The 19,587-nt window shown below is 44.0% G+C and overlaps 1 protein-coding gene across 1 annotated transcript; it reads right to left on the reverse strand.

Annotated features, from left to right (window-relative positions):
- Positions 1-2,820: 2,820 nt before the first annotated feature.
- ZC3HAV1L (zinc finger CCCH-type containing, antiviral 1 like) lies at positions 2,821-17,367 on the reverse strand. Its single transcript, XM_001107704.4, has 4 exons — positions 16,643-17,367; positions 15,499-15,634; positions 10,037-10,295; positions 2,821-8,177 (listed from the first exon to the last, which is right to left on the reverse strand). The coding sequence occupies exons 1-4, from the start codon at positions 17,005-17,007 to the stop codon at positions 8,041-8,043; spliced, it is 897 nt and encodes a 298-aa protein (XP_001107704.1). The 5' UTR covers positions 17,008-17,367; the 3' UTR covers positions 2,821-8,040.
- Between the last annotated feature and the right edge of the window lie 2,220 nt (positions 17,368-19,587).

The raw sequence follows: 19,587 nt of genomic DNA on the forward strand, positions 1-19,587 counted from the left end.
ACTGCTGCAAATAACCTATCTTCATCTTTACAGTCTGTGTGAGCCCTTATTGCCCCTGTATCTTTCACTTAGAAAGGCACTGGACTCTCTTCTGAGTCTTTTTTTTTTTTTTTTTTTGATACAGAGTTTCACTCTTGTTGCACAGGCTGGAGTGCAATGGCACAATCTCCACTCACCGCAACCTCCACTCCCAGGTTCAAGCAATTCTCCTGCCTCAGCCTCCCGAGTAGCTGGGAGTACAGGCTTGTGCCACCACACCCAGCCAATTTTGTATTTTCAGTAGACACGGGGTTTCTCCATGTTGGTCAGGCTGGTCTCGAACTCCCACCCTCAGGTGATCCGCCCGCCTTGGCCTCCCAAAGTGCTGGGATTACAGGCGTGAGCCACTGCGCCCAGCCTCTCTTCTGAGTCTTACGTGGATAAGACGGAGAGAATGCCAGGCTATACTGTCAGAGGAGCTGTGATGGGGGCTCTCCTCTAGTCTCCATTACCCAAACAAGTAACAGAACAATCCGCTCACGTTTTCTGGTTTGATTTTATGAACCTGTAGAAAAGTTTGAGCCAAAGGAAGGTTTTATCTGAGGCTTTCCCAAGTTTATCTTGAAAGTAGGTAGAGTCAACTCAAGTTAACAGACATTCCTTCATTAAACTGAGAGCTTGCTATATATGCCAGACGAGGCAGCATCTCTTCTGAGTAAACTGAAAATGTATCTAGGAGATAAATATCTGAGAGTGAGCACCTATGAGGCACCATGAGAATAAAATAATACTTTTAGAAGGCTAATGTGTGATCAGTTCACCAAAAAAATTAACAATGCAAACATAAATCCAAAACGAAATCTCAGTAAAGACAAAACATCAGAAAATGTACATAATTTAATCATGTTATTGTATAATAAACATTAAAATATAGCTCTGGTTGTGTAAGTCAGTCAAAATCAATACAAATGTATTTTTCTAAATATCTGTCCAGAAGAACCCCTTAGGAAACAAAATATATTCTGTGCCTTTCCTGGGAATGTGCTTTCTAACACAGGCTATCGAGTGTACTGAGATAGGCAATTCCTATGCTGACAATGAGTGTAATATGGTACAGCTATTCTGGAAGATAGTTTTGAAATTCTTTTTGAGTCTTTATGCTATTCATATCTTCTGGCACAGTATAATCACATCTAAAAAATTGTTCTAAAAAATAATCAGAAATTGGCCGGTGGTGCACGCCTGTAATCCCAGCGCTTTGGGAGGCCAAGGCAGGTGGATCACCTGAGGTCATGAGTTCGAGACCATCCTGACTAACATGGTGAAACCGTCTCTACTAAATACAAAAAATTAGCTGGGCATGGTGGTGCATGCCTGTAATCCCAGCTACTCGGGAGGCTGAGGCAGGAGAATCACTTGAACCCAGGAGGCAGAGGTTGCAGTGAGCCAAGATCATAGCATTGCACTCCAGCCTGGGCGACAAGAGCAAAACTCCCTAACAAAAAAAAAAAAAAATCAGGCCAGGCGCGGTGGCTCACGCCTATAATCCCAGCACTTTGGGAGGCTGAGACGGGTGGATCATGAGGTCAGGAGATCGAGACCATCCTGGCTAACACGGTGAAACCCTGTCTCTACTAAAAATACAAAAAATTAGCCGGGCGTGGTGGCGGGTGCCTGTAGTCCCAGCTACTCTGGAGGCTGAGGCAGGAGAATGGAGTGAACCCGGGAGGCGGAGCTTGCAGTGAGCCGAGATCGCGCCACTGCACTCCAGCCTGGGAGACAGAGCGAGACTCCATCTCAAAAAAAAAAAAAAAAAGTCAGAAATTCAGACAAAGATTTATGTACCATTAATAAGATGTTACAAACAATAAATATCCAACAATAGAACTATTACTAAATAATACTTCAAAAATATAATGAAACCATCACATGTAATTGTAAATGCTTTCAATTACATAGGGAAATGTTTACAAAATAATATCAATCCCAAATGGCATAAAATTGTATATACAGCATACCTTCAATATTTAAGGATATATGCATAAAAAAGACTAAAAAAAGGCTGGGCCTGGTGGCTCACACCTGCAGCCCCAGCACTCTGGGAAGCCGGGACTCCACCTGGGAGGCAGGTGGATCACTTGAGTCAGGAGTTCAAGACCAGCCTGGGTAACATGACAAAACCATGTCTCCATACAAAAATACAAAAAAATTAGCTGGGTGTGGTGTCACATGCATGTAGTCCAAGCTATTCAGGAGGCTGAAGTGAGAGGCTGAAGTGAGAGGATCACTTGAGCCCAGGAGGCAGAGGCTGAAGTGAGCTGTGACTGCACCACTGCACTCCAGCCTGGGTGACACAGAGAAACCCAAAAGGAGAGGGCAGGGGAGGGGAGGGGAGGAGAGGGGAGGGGAGGGGAAGGGAAAGGAAAGGAAGGGGAAAGGAAAGGGAGAGACAGACACACAGAGAGAGAGAGAGAGAGAGAGAGAGGGAGAGAGGGAGAGAGGGAGAGAGGGAGGGAGGGAGGGAAAGAAAGAAAAGAAAAAAGAAAAGACAGTATTAAGAGTGATTATACAGTGATATTATGAGGGGATTATTACGTCTTCCTTCATACATTCCTGTACTCTTCAAAATTTCCACAATGACACAGTCTTATATTTTCAAAAAATAATTTTGGAAAAATATTCCTAATAAGAGAGAGAGAAATTCAAAAATATAATAATACATTATTTTTTAAATAAAAATGGCATTACAAATCAATTTACAAACACTCCAGACAGTACCGAGAATAAGATTTATACTTTGACCATATGCCAGTAAAAATAAAAAGGAAATTACTACATATACACATAAAATATAAATGAATTTTATTTATGAAAGTATAGATGTACAGCAAATAGGAAAGATAATACATTAAAAGAACATATACTATAACCAGGCAGAGTTTTATCTCAGGAATTTAAGGAAGTTTTAATATTACAAAAACTCTTATTTTAATCATATTAAGCAATTTAAGTGATAAAAATATGATTGTATCAAAAGATACCAATTCCTTTTATCAAGCTTTTAGCTTCCAACAAACAAGAATAGAAGATGTTATTTCTGTTATCCTAACAAAGAACATTTGTTTAAAACCAACAATTAACTTCATATGTAATGAAGAAATATCAAAAAAAATTACAATTTTATGAAACACAAAAATAAAATAGAAATACCTATGATTTTATATTTAGAAAAAGCAAACAGACCATCTAAAACTGTTAGAACAAAGACAATCACCAAAAGATACATATTTTAAAAGTTAATAGCTTTCTAATAATAGAGATTCCCATACTGACAGCAACATACACATATAAAACAGCCAAGAAAGAATTAAGGTATATATAAAACCTAGACAAAAAGAAGAACCAAGTAGAATGAAAAAAAAATCAAGAAACGTGATAATAATGGAGACTAAATCCCTCAATGGAAAGAATTACTATCATAAATGTAAGTCTGAAAGAGTTAACTTTAGATGTAGACAAGTCAAATTGAAGCACTAAAAAGATGTTGACCTGATAGAACACATTCCTTAGGGGGAAAAAAGATTTTTTAATATTGGAAAAAATATGGCTAGGCATAGTGGCTCATGCCTGTAATCCCAGCATATTAAGAAGCCAAGGCGGGAGGACTGCTTGAGCTTAGGAGTTCAAGACCAGCCTGGGCAACATAGTGAGACCTTGTCTCTACTAAAAACCTAAAAAAATTAGCTGAGTATGGTGGCATGCACCTATAGTCCCAGCTACTAGGGAAGCTGAGGCAAGAGGATGGCTTGAGCCCAAGATACCAAGGTTGCAGAGAGCGATAATTGTGCCCTGCACTCCAGCCTGGGCAACAAAGCAAGACCCTGTCTCAAAAAAATGTAGGAGAAGAAGGAAAAACAATGAACACCAATATGCTACTGATTCACACGGATTCAAAGACAAAGTATAATCCATTATATGGCAAAAAAAAATATGTCTTCACTACTAAGTGTTACAACTACCAAGAATAAATAATGCTTTGCTCACAGCTAGGGAGTAAAAACACACAGCATTGCAACATAAAGTAAGTGCTATGCTAGGCCTGTGAGAATGCTACAAGAGCCACCTCTTTTGGAGTCAAGAAAGGCCAACCTGGCATTTTGAAGAATCCAATTTTGCCAGGTTGTGAGGTAGGAAGGAGGAAGAAGGAATGACACTTATAAAAGAGGGAACATCAGGCTGGGTGCAGTGGCTCATGCCTATAACCCCAGCACTTTGGGAGGCCGAGGTGGGCGGATTACCTGAGGTCAGGAGTTCAAGACCAGCCTGACCAACATGGTGAAACCCCATCTCTAGTAAAAATACAAAAATTAGCCAGGCGTGGTGGTGCACACTTATAATCCCAGCTACTCGGGAGGCTGAGGCAGGAGAATCACTTGAACCTGGGAGACACAGGTTGCAGTGAGCCGAGATCATGCCACTGCACTCCAGCCTGGGCGACAGAGTGAGACTCCATCTCAAAGGAAAAAACAAAAAACAAAAACAGGGAACATCATTTACAGAGAATCACAAGACGAAATAGCACATTCCAGAAATTCCAAGTAGGTCAAGTATATACAATGTTGGTCTGCATTTTAAAAACTCGACTAAAGTCAACATTCAATCAGAAAATGTCTCATAACAATCTGAATTTCTGGCTTCTTTTTAAAAAACTGGGCAATATGACAAAGTGGGCCCACATTCCCACATGGATACAAGAGGCAGGCATCCCTTTTAGATGGGACAGTTTGCCATAGCACTTCTCCCTTCTCCCACTTCTCTTGCATCCAGTTCACTTCATCCATTTAACTCACCTTTCTAGTCCCTGCAGGCGTCTGAATTTAGGAATACTACCCTACATGATGAGGACCAAGGAAGGTTTCAGCAGGAAAAAAGCCGTATGATTGGGTTTGCTTTCAAAACATCAGGCAGCCAGATGGAAGGCTGGAGAAGTGAAGAGTGGCACGGAGAACAGTGAAATCCACAAAAGCCTATTCTATTAAAGATTAAAATGGGGCTACCATCACTGCAGTGGGAACAGGGCACCTTTTACCAAAAACTCCCGAAACACATGTCTTGAAAACCACGGAGTTTACGCATCTGTGGGATATATGCAGGAAGGTGATGAGGGTTTGAAACAAGGCAGTAAGTACGGGGTGGAAAGAAAGGGGCAGAGAAGGATAACTATTTGAAAGGCTTATGAGGGGAAGAAACTCTCCAACACTGGGTAAACAATTTGACAAAGGGAACAAGGAGAAAGAAAAGTATAGGACAATTTACAGCTTTTTGCCTATGCCATTAGGTAGATAGTGGGGACATTCAAAAATAAGGAAATAAAAGGAGGAACAAGACTAGAGGGAAATTCATAATTCAACTTAGAATATGTTGAATTTGTAGAGTCTACAGACATGCGACTTTACATCAAAAACCCCGATAAATTACCAAAGAAAACTCTTCTCCAACTATAACGCAGTAACTTTCTAACAGCCGAATCATGAGTGAAAATCAGAGAAAGACAGGTACGGTTATATAAAATATTTTACAGAATGAATGAATACCAACAGAACTAAGATTAAAGTAGACTATTATAGAATTGAATAAAATACTACAACAAAGATGACAGAGGACCAATAACTTCACATATAAAAGCATAATGATAAGATATAAAAACAGAACATAAACAAGTAAAGGTCCACCAAGTCTCTCAATGTAAAGGAAATGCATTTATACCCTACACTGTTTCCATTAAAAATTTAAGATAGCTCACTACAAAAATAGTGAATGATTAGTAAACAGTAATCAAATAGTAAAATGATAAGTGTAAATAATAGTAATAATTAAATGTAAAATAATTTTTTTACTTATCACCAGAAGAAATCTGGACTAGAAAAAAAGAAACAAAATATGCAGAGCATAAGGGCTTTCAGAAATATTGCTGACAATGAAAGTAAAAAGGTCAACACAAGTGGGATGACTCTTACTATCCATTAGGAGAAAACACAGCCATTTCTCACTTTAAAAAGGACACTTTTGCTTTTCCCCGAATTGAAGAGATAGCATTTCATGATAAAAATTTCTCTACATTAATTTAGCTTTATGAAAACTTATTACATTGTCTCTGTTTCTCAAATGTTATGTTACTGCAGGACAGTTGAATTAAAAAAAAAAAAAACAACAACAATCTACACAGTGACATTTGGGGATAACTACAATAAACAGAACAAAAAATTTAATTTCATAAAGCTGCTTCTTGTGGTACCCCTTGATGAAGATAAACCACAAAATATTGAAATGTAACTCAATGAACATAGCTAGATAGGTGGAGAGTAGGAAGGAAGGGAGAAGGGAGAAAGGGGAAAGGGAACATGAAATGCGTGAGGTATACAGATATCTGATGGTCCATCCTGAGCCACAGGAAGAATGGATACAATTTAAAGGAATGGATAAACTGCCCATCCTTCAAACTATAGCAACTGGGCTTTGGTAAAAGTTCAATAAGAGATGAAGAGTAGAAAGAGTCTCACGCCTGTAATCCCAGCACTTTGGGAGGCCGAGGCAGGCAGATCACCTGAGGTCAGGAGTTCGAGACCAGCCTGACCAACAAAGTGAAACCTCGTCTCTACTAAAAATACGTAATTAACTGGGCGTGGTGGCACATGCCTGTAATCCCAGCTACTTGGGAAGCTGAGGCAGGAGAATCGCTTGAACCCAGGAGGTGGAAGTTATGGTGAGCTGAGATTGTACCATTGCACTCCAACCTGGGCAACAAGAGTGAAACTGTCTCAAAAAAAAAAAAAAAAAAGAGTAGACAGAGTGAGGTAGAAGTCTCTGGAGAGAACCCAAAGGTTATATACTCTGTACTACTGGCTGAGGATGGACCTACAAAAATTGAGTATCATCCAAACACAGTATTGCTGAGGTCCTTTCATGAAAATTGTGAAGTCTCATTAAAGGCTGTCCCACATCAGCATAGATGAGGACCCCATTAATAAGAGGCCAAATGTAAAATGAAAAAATAAGGACAATCAGAAAGCAGACACCAGAAAACTATTCACTCATATATATATTTTTAAAAATGCAAATGACAGTATCCCTTAGCATCTATAAGCTAAGCAAAAGTAAAAAATAGCTGGAAAAATTCAATATTCTGCAGATTTTAAGACAGGAGTTATACTTGTTAGAGGCTGGGTGCAGTGGCTCACGCCTGTAATCCTAGCACCCTGGGAGACTGAGGCAGGCAGATTGCTTGAGCCCAGGAGTTCAATAATAGCCTGGACAATATGGCAAAATACCCTCTCTACAAAAAAAATACAAAAAACTAGCCAGTAGTGGTGCATACCTGTAGTCCCAGCTACTTAGGAGGCTGAGGTGGGAGGATCACCTGAGCTCAGGAAGTCAAGGCTGCAGTGAGCCGAGATCACGTCACTGCACTCCAGCCTGGACAACAGAGCAAGATCATCTCAAAAAAAAATTGTTAGAAAAAGGCAAGTAGTTAAATAAACTATGAGATATTAATGTATCTGTGCAAAAACATGATTATGTATGATGTGAACAAATATAGAAAGATGCTTATGAAACAATATTAAGTAAAAAAAAAAAAAAAAAGTGTGCAAAGTACTCTATGATTGCCACAATATAAACTGACAGAAAAACTATGGTGGACCACACAAGTCAGCAGAGCTCCATCCACCCAGCCTGAGGAAAGCACCTAGGAGCTGCAGGTAGAAGCTGCCATCTTTAGCACTTGCCCTGGCCTGGCCCCATCTGCACTCAATTTTAGCCTCTTTGCCTGCTCAAACTCCAACCCCATCCCCAACCACCCATGCCCAACTGTATTCTTCCAAAAGGACATTTTCTCCTTTTCCATCTTCTTTACTTCTCACAACACACTGTGAGGTAGATGTTATTATGACCATTACAAATCTATCATTAAATGAATGAATGGTTACAAATTAAAGCTAAACAGAAGGCTTGTTTTCAGATCTTCCAAGCTGGACAAGCTTCTTCTTAGTTCACTGACCCCCTTTAAGGTTTACCTGGGCAGGGCTTCTTAGCCGACTGAGCAGGGACAGAAGCCAGAGGACCGGCTTCTGCGGCTCCAGCCGCGTGCACTCCTTGCTTCTCAAGGCCTTGTGAATGCTCAGTAGAAGGCGATGAATTATCTACAAAGAGGAAAGGGGTAAGTTTTCCTATGATACCCCAAGTTTCATTTTATGTTGGGAGCAACAGCCCAGCTAACCAGACATCAGACAAGACTCTCAACACCTGGATTTGGAGAGTTCATGTCTTCTGGGTTTTAAAAAATTCTGTGTGTGTTTGTGTATAAAAAATAGAGAGAGAGAGAGAGAGCAAGCGGAAAGTCATTATGTCACAGGAGAGACTCACCAAGCAAAACCAGATGAAGACAGTGACAGGCCCTAGACACAGCATAGGGTAGAAGGTACCTGCCAACCTGCCACCACTCACGGTTCCCTAAACAGCCCTGACACTGGTATATGCAGAGCCCTCCCTGCCTGCACTCACTACGTCTGACACTGACATCCCAAAATATGAAAAGCTTAGCATGGCAAAGGTTTGGCAACTCCACTTTTGGTGATTTACCTTTCCCAACAGCAATTCTCCTAAGCCTACCACCCACTGATTTTCAGGTACCAGCAAATGTAACGGAATAAGTAACCGAATGCATTATAATTAAAATAACACCAAATCACACTTTGCAGACTTTAAAAAACTACTAAAGGCCAGGTGCAGTGGCTCACGCCTGTAATTCCAACACTTTGGGAGGCCAGGGCTGGAGGACTGCTTGAGCCCAGGAGTTCAAAACCAGCCTGGTCAACACAGCAAAACCTTGTACCTACAAAAGAAAAATTTAAAAAAAAAACAGCTGGACATGGTGGCATGTGCCTATAGTTCCAGCTACTAGGGAGGCTGAGCAGAAAGATCACTTGAGCCCAGGAGTTCCAGGCTGCAGTGAGTCATGATTGCGCCACTGTACTCCAGCCTAGGCAACAGAGCAAGATTCTGTCTCCAAAAACAATAACAAAAATTACTGAAAGACTATGGGAATATATTTATAATGGGAATATGCAATATTCCTAGCAAGATGAGAAAATATGTTGTATAAAGTAGAAATTTAAGATATTAAATTAACATGTACTTTGAGCACAACTGGATTTGTGTTTGTATATAACAGAACTAAATGGCCTATAATAAAATTGTAACAAGTATAGTAGATTAGAGTGAGCAAAATCATATACAATTTGCATTTCCAGTTGCTATTTTCCAAATTGTTCTACAATGTCATCAAAATTACTTAAAAATTAACAAAGCCAAAAATTCTATTTATGAAAAGAAAGTCATCCCTACATTAATCTTACTTTTCCAGTCACTGGTCCATCTCCTTCCTCTTTTTCCTAACCACGTTGTTAAAACTGTTCTACTGGGCCAGGCGCGTGGCTCATGCCTATAATCCCAGCACTTTGGGAGGCCGAGGCAGGCAGATCATGAGGTCAAGAGATTGAGACCATCCTGGCCAACATGGTGAAACCCTGTCTCTACTAAAAACACAAAAATTAGCTGGGCGTGGTGGCACATGCCTGTAGTCCCAGCTACTCAGGAGGCTGAGGCAGGAGAATCACTTGAACCCGGGAGGCAGAGGTTGCAGTGAGCCACGATCGCGCCACTGCACTCCAGTCTGGGCGACAGACCAAGACTCCGTCTCAATAAAAAACCTGACATCCAATTTACCAACAAGCTACTGTTCAATCACTTGGGTAGATTTTAGTAGCTGGCAGTGACAGTGCTAAAGATAAACTCCATCCCTTTCCTCCTTTGGTTAGGATCACCATTCTATACAATAAAATGTTGCCTGTTCTAAATTTTCCCAAGAACAAAGCTGAAATTAACATAGGAACTGCTTTGCCCCCCGACTCACTTTCATGTCAGTGTTCTTATTTCTTTACAGTGAAGCAGCCCAAAACTATATCTCTGATACTTCTCTGTCCTCCTTGGATTTTCCTACCTGTATTTTCAAGCATCTTGTGCAGCTTCATATGCTTGTAGGTGGAGATTATCTGAAAATTAACAACACTTGGAATATTCAGTCCTTGGTCCTGCAGCAGCTTCAAGGATGCAGCATGGATAAGCTGATGGGACCGTTTGCAGGTCTGGAGTTTGCACTCTCCCTTGACAAAGGATTTGCACACGTGAAACTTGTTGCATTTATCCTTCAGGTTGCAGTAGCCATAGAGGGCTTCCCCTTTGTTGTAGAGCAAACAGACCTGGTACAGAAATGAGGCAACACCTGAAACACTAGTTTTCTTTTATTTATTTATTTATTTTATTTATTTATTTATTTATTTTGGGAGATGGAGTCTCGCTCTGTCACCCAGGCTGGAGTGCAGTGGCACCATCTTGGCTCACTGCAACCTCCATCTCCTGGGTTCAAGCGATTCTCCTGCCTCAGCCTCCTGAGTAGCTGAGACCACAGGCATTCACCACCACAGCCAGGTAATTTTTGTATTTTTAGTAGAGACAGGGTTTCACCATGTTGACCAGGATGGTCTCCAACTCCTCACCTCAGGCGATCTGCCCGCCTCGGCCTCCCACAGTGCTGGGATTACAGGTGTGAGCCACCACACCCGGCCAATATTAGTTTTCACTCCATCTTTCAAGCCAAAAACTATAGCTTCTCTAACTAAACTAAGACTAAATGACTCCTTCTGATCACCAGTGGCTGTTAAAGTCTTGGGGTGAAAGCCTGATGATAGCGCAGTGGTGCTAACCATACTCCAGCTGCTGTGGGTACTGGCTGCTCGTGACTCACAGTTGCCCCTCTCTTACTTTACACTCTCAGCTGACCTGCCCTCTGCCCCCAAGGCCTGTAGCCAATGAATGACTTAGACAAAGCTAAAAAAATGCTAAAGTGCCTCAAAGCTAGACTCAGTGTGATCTTTGTTCCACAGCTCCCCATGAATCAAGTCAAGGCCAGACCTAATGTGACTGTAGCTTTTCCTTCCTTAGACCCTGCTTCCCTCTCTCCCATACTGGGTTTTCCTGAAAAGCCCACCCTCAAAAAAACTCACATGCACCTCAGTCTCTATCTCAGGCTCTGCTTCCAGGGAAACCAATTTCAACAGGTGGCACAAAGATATAATTTATGATCCAGACAAGGGCATTTTTAGGGTGCAAGGGAGCACTATTAATAATCACCCTGGGACAACTCAGACAAACTGGGTCTATCCCAGACACACCAAGACCACACTGAAGGGGAACTTTATAATGATGGGATCAGGCTGTTGACCCTGAAACCACGCATCAGTCTTAGCCTCTCACCCAAGGATGACATCATATGCCTCCCGATGTGATGCAACAGGAAACAGAACTGTCCAGGTTTTACTATGAACATCCGACATCCCCAGAAACCCCTTAGTCCCAGGCAAATGGGATGGTGAGTCACCCTAACAATGCTCCACATGTAAAAAAATTCCTGCTATAAAATAAATCCTGGCCGGGCGTGGCGGATGATGCCTGTAATCCCAGCACTTTCGGAGGCCGAGGCAGAAGGATCACCTGAGGTCAGGAATTCAAGACCAGCCTGGCCAACACGGTGAAACCCCAACTCTACTAAAAATACAAAAATTAGCCGGGCATGGTGGCACACACCTGTAATTCCAGCTACTAAGGAGGCTGAGGCAGGAGAATCACATGAACTGGGGAGGTGGAGGTTGCAGTGAGCCAAGACTGTGCCACTGCACTCCAGCCTGGGCGACAGAGCGAGACTCCGTTTCAAAAATAAATAAATAAACAAAATAAAGTAAAATAAATCCTAAACCTGACCAAAATTTGAGGGATACAGGAACATGTTAAATACTACTACAGGAATGTAATCAGTCAAATCTAAAATATGGGAAATCCTACAAGACACAGACGACCTGGTTTAAAACGAAATAGCATCCTATTTATAATTGTGATGCCAATTTTCTAAAATAAATTCATAACTTTAATGCAATTCCTACCCTTCTCAAAGAATTCCTTTAAAATACTTTTAGGAATTTAAGTGATTCTAAAGCTTATCTGGAAAAGGAAACACGAATTGATTAAACAAGCAAACAAAATCAGCCAGGCACAGTGGCTCACGGCTGTACTCCTAGCAGTTTGGGAGACCAAGGATGGCAAACCGCTTCAGCCAAGGAGTTCGAGACCAGCCTAGGCAACACAGCAAGACCCTGTCTCTACAAAAAAATTTTAAAAGTAGGCAGGGCACACCGGCTCACACCTGTAATCCTAACACTTTGGAAGGCCAAGGCAGGCAGATTGCCTGAACTCACGAGTTTCGGACCAGTCTGGGCAACATGGCGAAACCCTGTCTCTACTAAAAACACAACAAATTAGCTAGGCATGGTGGCACATGTTTGTAGTCCCAGCTACTCGGGAGGCTGAGGCACGAGAATTGCTTGAACCTGAGAGGCGGAGGTTGCAGTGAACTAAGATCACGCCACTGCACTCCAGTCTGGGTGACAGAGCGAGACTATCTACAAAACAAACAAAAACAAAACAAAACCAAAAAAAGTATCTGGAGGCCGGGCACTGTGGCTCACAACTGTTATCCCAGCACTTTGGGAGGCCGAGGTGGGCGGATCATTTGAGGTCAGGAGTTCAAGACCAGCCTGGCCAAAACGACAAACCCCATCTCTACTCAAAATACAAAAAATTAGCTGGGTATGGTGGCGAGCACCTGCAATCCCAGCTACACAGGGGTCTGTGGCAGGAGAATCGCTTGAACCAGGGAGTTGGAGATTGCAGTGAACCAAGATCACACCACTGCACTCCAGCCTAGGTGACAGAGCAAGAGTCAGTCTCAAAAAACAAAACAAAAAAAAAGTAGCTGGGTGTGTTGATGAACACCTGTAGTCCCAGCTACTAGAGAGGCTGAAATGCAAGGATTGCTTGAGCCCAGGAGGTCAAGGTTGCAGTGAGCTATGATCAGCCTGGGCAACATGGCAAAACCCTGTCTCTGCACTCCAGCCGGGACAACACAGCGAGACCATGTCTCAAAAAGAGTAAATAAATAAACTTTATAAATGAAAGATAAACTACTTTAGTATGATAGTGGTTCAAGAATTGGAGATCATGAAAAATAGATCCTAGACCTACTCCAAATATTGGAACAGCCTGTTCCTTACAGATTTGTTAGAATTAAGGAGAATAGGGATATGTAAGTCAAAGGGAACAAAGTTTCAATTAGACAGGATGAATTTCTGGAAATCTACCGTACAGCATGGTGACTGTAGTTAATAATAACGTAATGGCCAGGCACAGTGGCTCACACCTGTAATCCCAGCGCTCTAGGAGGCCGAGGAAGGCGGATCATGAGGTCAGGACATCGAGACCATCCTGGCTAACATGGTGAAACCCCATCTCCACTAAAAAAAATACAAAAAATTAGCTGGGCATGGTGACAGGCGCCTGTAGTCCCAGCTACTCTGGAGGCTGAGGCAGGAGAACAGCGTGAACCCGGGAGGCGGAGCTTGCAGTGAGTCGAGATCGCGCCACTGCACTCCAGCCTGGATGACAAAGTGAGACTCCATCTCAAAAAAAAAAAAAAGAAAAAGAAAAGAAATTTTTAAAAAAATAACATACTGTATACCTAAAAATTGCTGTCCTTACCACACCCAAAAAATAATAGCTATGTGAAGTAACGGTATGCTAATTAGCTTAATCATTGCAATCAATTCACAATGTAAATATATTAAAACATCACATTATACACTGTAAATATAAAATTTTTGTCAACTATACTTCAATACAGACAAAAATTTGATAGAATTCAACTGTAAAACTACATAAGCCTGGCCAGGCAGTGGCTCACACACCTGTAATCCCAGTACTTTGGGAGGCTGAGGCAGGGGGATCACTTGAGGTCAGGCATTTAAGACCAGCCTGGCCAACACAGTGAATTGCTGTCTCCACCAAAAAGTACAAAAATTAGCTGGACATGGTGGCACATGCCTATAGTCCCAACTATTCAGGAGGCTGAGGTAGGAGAATCACTTGAACTCAGGAGGCAGAGGCAACAGTGAGCCGAGGTACTTCTGGCCTGTGTAACAGAGTAAGACCCTGTCTCAAACAAAACAAAACAAAACAAAACAAAACAAAACAAAAACTATGTAAGTCTGATGTTTTCTTGTGCAAGCCTTCTAATGCTTTGAGGTGTGTTTAATGCTTTTATTTTAAAAATTTTTATGAGACTATTTTGGCTTTCCATTTCTTCTTGAACCCATTTTGACGAGCTATATTTTTCTAGAAATTTGTCCATTAATGCACCAGCATGAAACTTATTTGTCTACTGTCTTTTTTATTGAGAGAGTGGTAAAAGCAATCATCAGGCATTTCATACAAGAGATGTGAGGCACCATTCATGCCTCATGCACTGTGTTTTTCCATGGTCCCTGCTGTCCACATGGTCACGTTTTGTGCCATATGTCACCTACTTCCAGTCCCAGGTGATGGGAACAAGTGGAGGCAGGGGGGAGGCTCCAGTTGTTAGTGCAATCAACCCCTCAGCTGCTCACAAAACACTTAAGTAGTCTAATATGACAAGGTGAGGCTGGGCCCAGGATACACCCCAAAAAAGAGCACACCAAAAAAAATTCGATAGATTTGACAAAATAAAAATACTAAACTTCTATAAATCAAAAAGTACATAAAATTAAAAGGCAAATAGCAGCAGCACCACACCTCCTCTCTGAGAGAGGAAGGACTGGACCCAGCCTCATAGCTGCAGCCACCCTCCTCACCCTTTCTGCCAATAACCTGCTTCAGCTACTGCTTGGATCTATTTCAGGCAACATGGTTGGCTGGAATGCATCTGGCTCAAAACCATGACGTACCAGACTTGGCTTCAGTGCTCGAAGAAATGAAACAGGTTACGCATGTCAGGAAGAAACCTCCTTGTTCCTGAGATCAACTCCAGGACTGCCTTCGGGGTACAGATTCTGCAGCCTTGAGGGCAGCCTCTGCCACCTGCACCAAAGGCTCCAGCTCCTGCCTCTAGTCTTGTGGCTATCTTCCATTTTAGACTCTGAAATGCCTTAGAGTTAAAATCGGGCCACAATTATGAACTATCCTCTGTTTTCTCAACATCTTCCCTTCTTTCCATCCCTCTTCTGGCCAAGTAGAGGTGTCTATGACAGCATCACTGTGCTAGATTAGAAAATCTTACTTTTAATTGGTGGTCTTAATTGATGTTCCAATTTTCTCTTTGGATTTGTACTATTTTGTTTTTAAAACTTCTTTGTATATGGCTAAACCCAAACAAACATACTATTTTGCCATGATAGCAATTATAAAGGGTACCTTTAAAGCGTGTGAAACTGAATCATGTTGCTTCAAAGCAATTAAAATATCTAAAGCCAAAAGAAAAGTAAATGGGGAAAGTACTTGTAACGAATGTGACATGAGGGTGACTCCTCGGTGACTCACCTCTGGTAAAAGACAAGGGTCATTCTGCAAAAGCAGGATCCGAAGCTGGGCTTCATTGAGACCAAAAAGTCCATGGTTTTTCAGCACCTGCATGTTGACAGGTGTGTGGATATCATGGGAAAGGGTACAGGTAGACCTAAAAGAACAAAGTCCTCGGTCAGATGCCCAGGTGAAGAAGGACCAGTCTGTCCAATTCCTTGCCTTGAACAGCTTTCAATTTATTTAATACATGTGAAGTTGAAAAATTTTCATGAAACCGGGGATAGCATGGCCTAATAAGCACTGATGGAAAATAAGAAAGTTGGGTTGAAGCAACTCCGTTCCCAGGGTCATTTGAATTTTCAGTAGGAATGCTTTGAAGCCAAGGATTCACTTCGCTTCAGGATGCACTTCGCACTTCGCCTGAGGATGCGCATCTGTTCTGTAGGCGACTGTACCTGGCCTTCTCCCTGGCCTTCTCCCCGGCCTTCTCCCCGGCAACAGCTGCCCACCCCAACAGTCCACCAACGATAAAAAGAAAGCGCCCCTATCCCCAGCACCGCTTTGGCGGTGTGTGTGGCTAGAGACAACCAAGGAAAATTCGGGGATGTGAAGCACAGCCTGGGGTCAGGAGGCAGCCCCGAACCCCAGCTCTGGCAGTCAGGAACCACAGGGCCTCACCCAAGCCCTCCAGCCCTGTTTCCTGGGGTGGGACTGGCTCAGCGCTGTTAAACCTAGAGGGCGCAGACCTGCTTCTGCAAAAGTGTGTGGGTATGGGGGAACGGGCGATTTCCGGATAAAGGGTCCAGGGATCTCACGGGATCCTCAGACGCCCCTTGCCCCCCACCTCCCGCCAAAGATCACCGGAGTAAGTGAACTCCAACGTCCCAGTCCGAATTTAACCCGGCCGCATCGCGCAGGATCCGGGGGGCGGGGGCAGCAACTTTTCCAGCGGGGGCGGTAGAGCCGTCTCCATGGAGAGGACCTTCGCGCCTTTCCGCCCAGCTGCTGGGAGTGCGGGGGAGGCCGCCCCGGGAAGGGCCTGCGGGAGGGGGTCGTCCAGCCCCGGCCGGGACGAAGCCCCGCTTCCCGTCGCTCCCGCTTCCAGCCGGACGGCCAGGCCAGCGGCCAGCGCCCACAGTCCCCCCCGCCGTCGCCTTCTCACCAGCAGTCCCGGTTGGGGCACTTGCCCAGCATGTGCCGGCGGCAGAAGTGCAGCTGGTCGCAGGCCTGGCACTCGCCGCGCTGGTAGCGGGCGCAGAGGCGCACAGAGGACACGGCCACAACCCTCCAGGCGGAGGTGCCGCCACCGCCCACCGCGCCGGCCGCCGCCTCGGCCTCCGCGTCCCCGAGGCCCTCCTGGGTCTCCACCTCCTGCAGCAGGAAACGCTCGGGCCCGGCGCGCTGCAGCACGTCCCGGAGCCTGGCCTCCGACAGCTCCACGTGGCCGCGCAGGTCCCGCAGGAACATGCGGCCGCCGTGGGCGCACAGCACCTTGGTGAGGAAGGAGCACACCGTGGGCTCCGCCATGGTCGCTGGCGCGGACCCTGTGCGCGCGGCGCCGAGAGAGAGCCGGGGCGGGCAGGCTCCTCCCAGTCACGTCCACGATTTCCAGCGAACATTCCGGGGATGGGCCTGGGCCTGGCGAGGGGTGGGCCTGCGGGAGGCCGGGCGAGGGGCGGCCCCGGCGCGTGGAAACAGAGTACGGGGCCTGCCGATCCCCTGGACGCGGACTCTGGCGGGGACAGCGTTGATGGAGCGTCTGCTGTGCCCGGGCGCCGTTCAGGGCGAGGCCTAGCCTTGAAGAGCTTGTATAGTGGGAGTCACAAGGGACTCGCCAAGAAGTAAGACAACAACTGGTAGTGCTAGGGAGGCCTTCGGAGAAGGTGAAATAGGTAAAAAGTGGTAGGTGGTGAGTGGCCGGGCTGCTTCTGGGGAGGTGGCCACTAGCCACATGTGGCTGCTGAGCACTTCTGGGATTTGTTGTTGTTGTTGTTGTATTTTTGTTTTTATTTTTATTTTTATTTTTGGAGACAAGGTCTCACTTTATCGCCCATGCTGGAGTGCAGTGGCGCTATCATAGTTTGTTGCAGCCTGGAACTCCTGGGCTCAAGCGATCCTCCCACCTCAGCCTCCTGAGTAGCTGGGACCAAAGGTTCACACCACTAATTTTTTTGGTTTTTGTTTTGTTTTGTGGAAACAGGGGTCTCCCCATGTTGCCCAGGCTGGTCTCGAACTCCTGAAGCGCTCCACCTGCCCCCGCCTCCCAGAGCACTGGAATTACAGGCGTGAGCCACCCCGCGGGACTGCTGAGCTTTATTGGAAAGTGGCTAATCCGAATTGAGATGTGATGTAAGTGTGAGAAACACACACTAGATTTTGAAGACTGAGAATGAAAAAAAGAATGTAAAATATCTCATTAACTTTATATGAATCACATGTTAAACTGATATTATTTTGGATATATTTGGATAAATAAAATATTACGACAACTTCATGTGTTGCTTCTACTTTCCTAATGTAGCTACGAGGAAATTTTAAATTGCAAATGTGAATTACCTTATTTTTGTTGAGCGCCAGTCTAGACCTGCCTTAAGCATCCATGCTTTTTGTCCAACACCTTGCTTGTTTAATGAACATTTGTTGGGCCAACTACTAACGCAGTGACAGTACAAAGATGAATCAGACCATCAGAGAACTCAGCCAGCTTAGCTGCTGTTTTACAAGGTGCTTGTGAGGATTAAATGCATTAATGTCGTGTGATGTAAAGAAGCTGGAGAGGAAGACAATTGGCCAGATGCCGGAAGACCTACGCTGCCATGCTGTGAAATACGGACTTATATCCCGAGAACTTTGGGAAGTCACTAAAGGATTTTCATCCGGGAAGTGTGGATGTCTCCTGAATGCCACTCAAGGTGTGTCACTCAGCTCTGAGCTTTAATGTCTTCTCTTCAGCAAAACCTTTCCTGACCTCTCAAATCAAAAGTAGCTCCCCAGTCTGCATGGAACTTACCACTGATATTTTTCCTGTTTATTGTTTTGTATATTTGGCTATAGAATTCAGGCTCATGAAAGCAGGAACCTTGTTTTGTTCATTGCTGTATCCCTACCACCTAAAATAGTACCTGGCCGTATTGTAGGATAGGTATTTTAGAAAAAACCCTGGCAGCAATGAGAAGAATGGATTTCTAGAAAAGCAAGACAAGGTGGGGAATAACAGAAAATAAACAGGATTTGAGGGACTACAACCCCAATATTATTTATGTTGAGTTTGCAGTGGACAACCCAAGGTAAGATGCTCAACAGGCAGGTGTATTCGGTATACAGGTCTAGACCTTGAGGGACATGAGAAGGGAAGGGATGTGGATTTGTGTTACATCAGAGTGTTAGGTAACTGAGAGTTGATAAGATCACCTGGCAAAAATGGAGAGTGTGAAAAAGCGGAGGTGGGGGGAAAGAACCTTGGCAAATACCCACATTAAATAAGCAAGTGGGGGAAGAGAAGAATAGGCAGTAGCCTGCGTCCCCTTGGCACTCAGTATTTGTTCCTGAACTCGCTGCCTAAGCTTTTTCCAACAGAAGGAGCAAGCAGCCAGCAGGAAAGGCAGGCTACAATTACCAAGGAGCCAACACCTCCAGGAAGAGCCCTCATCCAGGGATGCTGGGGAGTTGTTGGTTTGACGATGCACTCTCAACCCCAAAGTTGGCATGAGGATTATTTTAAACTAAAGATATTTAAGATTCAAAAGAGGCAAAAAGAAGCCTTCTCAAAGCTTCCTTTATTTCAGTAAAAGCAGAAGCTTCTGGGAATGAGGCTGCCGTTCATCTCCTCTCCAGGAGTTTATGAACATAAAATAGAAGACCATGTGCACCTGCATAAACATGATCACAAACTTCCTTATCTCCCTTCGTTCTTCCCGCAGGAGTCTTTTTGCCCCCCCCTCCCCTATTAAGTTAGGTAAATAAATCATCATCACTTCTTTTGTGCACTGCCGTATGCATACATATTTTTTCTCTTGTCAGTTAAATTTGCAGCCCCTCAGAACTGAACCTAAGAGGGTTCAGGAAAAGTTTTTCCTCCCCAGCAATGGATCAAACAGCCCAACTCAT

This window comes from Macaca mulatta, chromosome 3 (genome assembly GCF_049350105.2).
Source record: "Macaca mulatta isolate MMU2019108-1 chromosome 3, T2T-MMU8v2.0, whole genome shotgun sequence".
NCBI classification, from domain to species: domain Eukaryota; kingdom Metazoa; phylum Chordata; class Mammalia; order Primates; family Cercopithecidae; genus Macaca; species Macaca mulatta.

What these genes read in the sequence shown, in the direction of transcription:
- ZC3HAV1L (XM_001107704.4), bottom strand. Translation starts at nt 17,007, where the DNA reads ATGGCGGAGCCCACGGTGTGCTCCTTCCTCACCAAGGTGCTGTGCGCC. An exon ending in TGCCCCAACCGGGACTGCTG is followed by an intron (nt 15,635 to 16,642) that starts GTGAGAAGGCGA and finishes TTGTTCTTTTAG; the next exon opens with GTCTACCTGTACCCTTTCCC. An exon ending in CAAGATGCTTGAAAATACAG is followed by an intron (nt 8,178 to 10,036) that starts GTAGGAAAATCC and finishes TCCTCTTTGTAG; the next exon opens with ATAATTCATCGCCTTCTACT.